At 51.0% G+C, this 5,915-nt stretch overlaps 2 protein-coding genes across 2 annotated transcripts; both read right to left on the bottom strand.

Annotated features, from left to right (window-relative positions):
- Positions 1-177: 177 nt before the first annotated feature.
- Positions 178-4,397, bottom strand: LOC117897287 (meckelin). The gene is made up of 7 exons (XM_034806029.1): positions 3,741-4,397; positions 2,633-3,609; positions 1,404-2,578; positions 1,175-1,343; positions 1,020-1,107; positions 780-943; positions 178-721 (listed from the first exon to the last, which is right to left on the bottom strand). The coding sequence occupies exons 1-7, from the start codon at positions 3,961-3,963 to the stop codon at positions 641-643; spliced, it is 2,877 nt and encodes a 958-aa protein (XP_034661920.1). The 5' UTR covers positions 3,964-4,397; the 3' UTR covers positions 178-640.
- Positions 4,398-4,517: 120 nt separating this feature from the next.
- On the bottom strand, positions 4,518-5,859 carry LOC117897295 (lipase 3-like). The gene is made up of 3 exons (XM_034806039.1): positions 5,750-5,859; positions 5,001-5,690; positions 4,518-4,947 (listed from the first exon to the last, which is right to left on the bottom strand). Exons 1-3 carry the CDS (start codon positions 5,819-5,821, stop codon positions 4,555-4,557), a joined length of 1,155 nt encoding a protein of 384 aa, XP_034661930.1. The 5' UTR covers positions 5,822-5,859; the 3' UTR covers positions 4,518-4,554.
- Between the last annotated feature and the right edge of the window lie 56 nt (positions 5,860-5,915).

Here is a 5,915-nt window from a genome sequence, read left to right as displayed (position 1 = left end):
GATCACAAATAGATCCAAAAAATGGAAGAATGTTTTCAAATAAAGTCAGATATCAGAGGGTAAACTAAACTAAACTAAACTAAAACACCTCAAAACTGTCCCCTATGGTCAATATTTTCGTAAACGTTTTCAATTGCCAGAGACACACACACACACAAAAAAAGAAAGATTTATATACTTAAACTAGATGATAAATATAATATGATATGGCTGCTACTCCTATCGATGCCACATAGTAAACAATAAGCATGAAATTATAAATCCTATAACACAACATAAGAAAATGAATCAAATCAAAGCAAACAATACTTATGTAAAGCGAGCAAAAGGGAAGGTATGAACTACATAGATTGTGCGTAGCATAGGCGTGTGTATTATGTATGTATGTGTTTGTATGTATGCATGTGTATGTGCATGTTGATTGTGACAGAAACTATGGAAATTATTTTATTTGTTTTAGATACATAAGTTTTATGGTAACGATAACTAACGTTTAATCACTGTATATGGATGTGTACTACTACTTACTATCGAGTGGATTATAAAATAAAACAAAACAAATGTAAACAAAAATCATAGCTGGCCGTTTCTAAATGGCAAAGAATCCATCCTCACGCAGATGCTGCTCCTCCGACTGGGGCTACAACAGGAAACGCTCATCGATGAGTGTCTTGCGGGAGACATTGCGACGCACCCAAACGCGGAAGATGTGACGCAGTAGCTGAAAATTAATAAATAAAAATAAATAAATAAAACAAATTACTCAATGGAGATCATACCAAATTGAAGACACAAGCCAGAGCGCCAGCAATCAGCAGATTGGAAGTCATCAGGAAGATGGTTAACAGCAGTAGGATCTCCAGCACAAAGATGTTCAGATGATTGCCCAACAGCAGCACCCGAGAGAAGCTGAGCGAGTCGTCAATGTAGAAGGTTCCCTTGTCTGCAAATGGGGAAACCCATGGGAGAAAGAAAATCCAAGTAATGTGCATGAAAGGAAAGGCTTAAGGTCCACTCACTCTCCGTAATGTAGTTGTCGATCTCGCAGTTGAACAACTTTTCCAGCAGCGTCTTTTCCTTGATGATGTAGTCCATGTCCTTGATGGCCTGCAAGAAAAGAAAGAACAAAGCTTGATAGGGACATCCTCTAAGGCTTGGATGGACTGGCTCTTACATGATCAATGAAGGCGCAAAAGAAACGATTCACGCTCGCATAGGCTATGGATGTGCGCTCTATCTGACCATCGATGCTGGGTATGATGTCCTTCTGGTAGAGCAGCGTCTGCGACAGGCTGCCAGTGACACTGCGCTGAAACGGCAGCAGCAGGCGCTCCAAGTAGATGCTGTGAATAAGGATGAATACGATAAATAAGTTGCTGCTAAAGTTCTCTCTCTCAGCTTACTGCAAATTTCTTGGCGGCAGTATGATGTAGGCCTGCTTGTCAGAGTCCATGAGCAGGCCACGACGCCCGGACATGTTCTGAGTCTTCTGCAGCTGTAGGATCATGGAAGACATGTCCGTGTCCGCAAAGCCATGCGGCGACCTGCCGTGGATGTAGTAACCAAAGCCAGGCTCCAGCAGCGAGAACAGTGAAATGTTGGCCAAGCTGCAGAGATCAATAAACTTCTGTAGGGGATTGTTGATGAGCAGACGATGTCCCATGATCTGTAGTAGATACGTGAATATGTAGCTGCCCGAGATCAGCGCACAGCGCAGACCCACATGGCCATGTGTGTGCTGCTCCAGGAACTGGTACACTGCCACGAGCATGAAAACCTGTCCCAGGGTGGAGTATTTCTGGGCCACACTGAGGCGTATCCAGGCATTGGCCATGAAGAGAATGCGCCAGGCGGACACACTGCTCTCGGCCACGTAGGTGCGCACGCTGGAGCAGAGCGAGGAGCTGTCCAGGTTGAGGCGCTGACCCTCGCAGCTGCTACGTGGTCGTTCCCAGTCGATGAGAAAAAGCTCGAGCTGGCTGGAACGCCACAGGTGCACACCCAGGAAAATCAGCTGCAGCAGACAGGCGGAATATATCAGAGGCCTGAGCAGGTGGGGGCTGGAGGCGTGCAGGGCCAGCAGCAGCAGAGCAGTGGCCAAGAGGGCGTATGCCACATTGCTGGCCAGTTGGAGCAGAAATTCCAACAGGCTGCTGGTCTGACAGAGCTCCGCATGGCGCCTGCGCCGCAGGTTCTGCAAGCGAAAGGCCGCCGCCGTGAAGGCCAACAGAAGGAGCAGCGGGAGCGCCACTTCCATGATGAGCCAGTCCCAACCTCGCGCCGTTTGCTGGTAAGTAACCCTCAGCCGGAATGGATAGGACTCGGAGAGCGAGGCATTGCCTGTCAACTCGATGTGGCGATAGCGGAGACGAATGAGGGGCAGTCCCACACGATCTTTGTGCTTCTCGTCCAGCGTGTAGTGCAGTTCCAGATCCTCGACGTAGCGCAGCGAGCGATACACCTGCAGCTTGTGGCCATCCTCGTAGTGCGGCACAGTCTGATGATGGCGAGTGTCCCTGGGCAGGGCGGCAATAAGTTGGAAACGTTTCACCAGCTGCCACTCCTCCTGCTGCGGGCGCTGCATGGGGAAAAATGACAATAAAAATTCACTCTGAAATCGCACAAAGCTCACCTGATTCTCTGGCGACAGGGTCTCGATGAGCACGGGCAGCTGGTGGAGCAGGAACTGCCAGTTGCTGCTAAAGTTGAGGAAGAGCGTGAGGTAATTATCGTTGGCCTGCTGGCTGGCCAAGTCTATGAGCCGCTCCAGAGAGAGTTGACAAGACACCTCCGCCTCGCCTTTGGGTTGGGCAAGTCGCAGAGTTGGAGCTGGCTGTGGGCACAGATTAACCATGTCCAGTGTGAACGGTCCCCAGCGCTTCAGTCTGCCCTCCAGGCCAAAGCTGGTGCTGAAAAGTTGCAGCTGCTTGCGGTCCGCCAGCTGGAGGGTCTTCGAGAGCAGATCCTTGGTGGTCTTGCCCTTTTTGTAGAAGAGAAACGGCTGCAGCGAGCGCACCTGCTCCCCGGAATGGGCATACTTCATCACGACATCCGAGACCTGCGTGAGCAGGAAGGCGCTGCAGGGCGAATGCTTCTCGAGGGAGTAGTGCGAGAGCCCGCACAGGTTTGCCAACTGCTGGCAGGCAGTGTCGTTCCTCAGGGTCAGGCAGAAGAAGGCCACGAACTTGAGGTCACCAAAGTGGGTGGCGGTGGCTCCATTCGGGCTCTGCCTCCCGCTGGTTGTGGACTGCCAGAAGGCATTGTAGTGGAGGTAGGGGCGCAGCAGACCATCGGCCAGGCAGTAGTCCTGGTAGCGGAAATTGTACGTCTGATCGCAGCTCTGGCAGTCGCTGCTGTTGCTCGCGGGATTCGTTTTGGTCAGAATGATGCCAGAGATCAGCGGATGAACTGGCAATTGGCTGGCAAAGACCGAGGTCGCATTGAGGTACTGCCAGCTGCAGTGCGTGGCAGGCTTGGGCTGTGGCAGCCACACCGTTGTGCAGTTCTCGCTGCGGTCCGGCGCTGTGGAGCATATCTCGTCGCAGGTGGGCCAAGTCTTGCCACGCTCATAGATGGATAAATGTCCGGCAGGGCACTTGCAGGAGAATTCTAAGGGGAAGAATGAATTATTCAAAGTGGGGTGCAACCTCCCCCCGCCATATGACACCAATTCAAGCCCCCATACTCCATGTCTCCCTGGGGGGTTCTTTTGCTGTTTGATCAATAGTCAGAATACTCACTGTCTGGCTGCAGTTTTCCTGTGTCTCCAGCCTCGTTGCATGGCACACAGTCAAAGTAGTTGAGGTTGTAGAACTCATGCTTGAGGCACTGCTGCGGTTTCTGGAATCGAAATGTGTGGGGCGTGGGCACCGGCACTGGCGACGCTGGCGGCATTATGCTCGACAGAGAGCAGCTCCCAAAGTGCATTAGGACCACCAACACGAGCACCGAGAGGAAGCACATGATCTATGTATGTAGATATCCGCGGGACTTACGCTGGCGAAATTCAAATGGGAACTGAAACCTCTGCCACACATCGATTGCAGTTGCAGCCAAGGAGGTAGCCAAGTAAACAAGTCGACTGCGTGGTCGGGAGTGGGCCCAGGCGTAACCCTCATTGTTTGCCAAAGTTGCTATAGCTACCCAACCCCCTAAAGGTAGTCCACCTGGGCACGCATGCAAAATGGCCATTACTGTGTGTGGCGGGGTGGCAAAGGGCCAACGGCCAACGGCCAGGCACAGGCCGGACCTCAGTGGCTTAATGGGAGGGAGGCGCTGTTACTTGTTACGCCTTGGGCTACCCGCAGAGTTTCCTTAACTTTCCTTAGCCACTTGCGTGCTGCAAATGATGATTGAAATCATTATTTTATTCTTATTTTGCATACGATTTGTCGCAGGGAAAATGGCAAATGGCGAAATTAAACCGATGGCATCTGAAAATCATGAAAATACATATTTAAATCGGACTAGTCCACGGGTTGTAGAAAGAGTAAAACGATGAAGCATTGAGGGAATAATACAACTTCTCTGGCATATATTTAAATAGCATTCAAATCAGATGGGACTCGCCTCGTAGTCACGGATCGATTGAATTAGCTGTCGGTAGATGACCTGCACGACGTCTGTGGCGTAAACATAATCCAAATGGTTCCAGTTCTTCACCTTCACGTGATGCTGAGTGGCAGCAATGCGCTGGCCAAGTGTCTGCGCATCCTCAGCTGACAGCAGCTGGTCGTTGTCGCTGTAGAACATATTCACCCTGTCTGCCGGCGCAACGTTGCTCAGCTCGTAGAGTGGCGGCCGACTCGTACCGTAAACCCTCAGATTCGTGGCATTCCCATGATCGTACTTGGCAAAGCGACCCGTTTTGAACACCTGCGCGTAGTGCTTCAGCAGCCTGTTGGAGAAGCCGAATGATGCCTTATTTCCCAGCTGCGGGATGAGTGTCTGCGGTAGTTTGATAACAGATTATTCATGAATATCCGGAGCACCTTACTCACCCTGTTTATGTGCGGCGACTTGCCACCGATGAGCGTGAACAGCATGTCCTGACAGAGGTGCTTCCCAATCATGGTGGAGCACACCACTTCGGATAACGTGTGCTGCGTCAGGCTGCCCGGAGTATACTCCCCCTCGACCATGTAATCGTTTACCTTCAGTACCAGCGTCATAAGCTTCGATTCCATATTGCTGCAGAAGGCCAGGGGTGCCAGCAGATTTGTTGTCATTATTTTCTCATTGTACTTTGGATGCTCCGCGAGCATCACCACGTAGGCGGTGCCGCCCTGTGAGTGACCAACAAAATGCAGCGCCGCTTGCTTCGTTTTCCTCAGCACATAGTCGATCTGTGCTGGCAGATCGTAGGCCCCAATCTCGTGCCAGCTAAACTTCCAGAATGTGTCGTTCTTGGGATCCAGTATCTTGTGCGCGCGTCCGTTTTCATTGCCCCGAGAGTTGCCCAGCCACACGTCAAAGCCCGCATCGGCCAGCAGAAATGGCAGCCCACTGTTGGGGCCGCTCAGCAGCCAATCATCGGAGGAGCCAGTGATGCCGTGCTGCAGGAAGACAACCTGCTTGCGTCCGCCTTCACGCTGCGAGTACGGAATGCGAAATATGGTGAGGATGTAGCCATCTCTCGTCGTCAGCCTGTGCTGCTCCACCGGATAGTTGTGCATGCCAACGAGACTCAGCTTGGGTGAGGGATAAAGCTAAGTCAGGGGAGCTGGAAATCTACCAAGCTGCCACTCACAGAATTCGATGTGGCAAAGTCAACCAAGCTGCCAGCAGCCAACAAAAGCAACAGAACCAACCGACTAATCATTGCAAACTGCTTAAATCTCTAAAGGTTACTTATAGCGAGAGAAATTGCAAAGATTTTTCATGGTTAGCCTAACAAATTGGCGATGAAATCGTTT

This window comes from Drosophila subobscura, chromosome O (assembly GCF_008121235.1).
Source record: "Drosophila subobscura isolate 14011-0131.10 chromosome O, UCBerk_Dsub_1.0, whole genome shotgun sequence".
Lineage (NCBI taxonomy): Eukaryota > Metazoa > Arthropoda > Insecta > Diptera > Drosophilidae > Drosophila > Drosophila subobscura.
Note: the sequence above shows the minus strand (reverse complement) of the source record. Positions and strands in the feature narration are given on the sequence as shown.

Coding starts and splice junctions, on each gene's coding strand:
- LOC117897287 (XM_034806029.1), bottom strand. CDS start 3,963: ATGTGCTTCCTCTCGGTGCTCGTGTTGGTGGTCCTAATGCACTTTGGG. Junction 1,344..1,403: donor CTGCCGCCAAGAAATTTGCA/GTAAGCTGAGAG, acceptor CCTTATTCACAG/CATCTACTTGGAGCGCCTGC. Junction 944..1,019: donor CGACAACTACATTACGGAGA/GTGAGTGGACCT, acceptor CCCCATTTGCAG/ACAAGGGAACCTTCTACATT.
- LOC117897295 (XM_034806039.1), bottom strand. CDS start 5,821: ATGATTAGTCGGTTGGTTCTGTTGCTTTTGTTGGCTGCTGGCAGCTTG. Junction 5,691..5,749: donor ACTTTGCCACATCGAATTCT/GTGAGTGGCAGC, acceptor CCCTCACCCAAG/CTGAGTCTCGTTGGCATGCA. Junction 4,948..5,000: donor AGTCGCCGCACATAAACAGG/GTGAGTAAGGTG, acceptor AAACTACCGCAG/ACACTCATCCCGCAGCTGGG.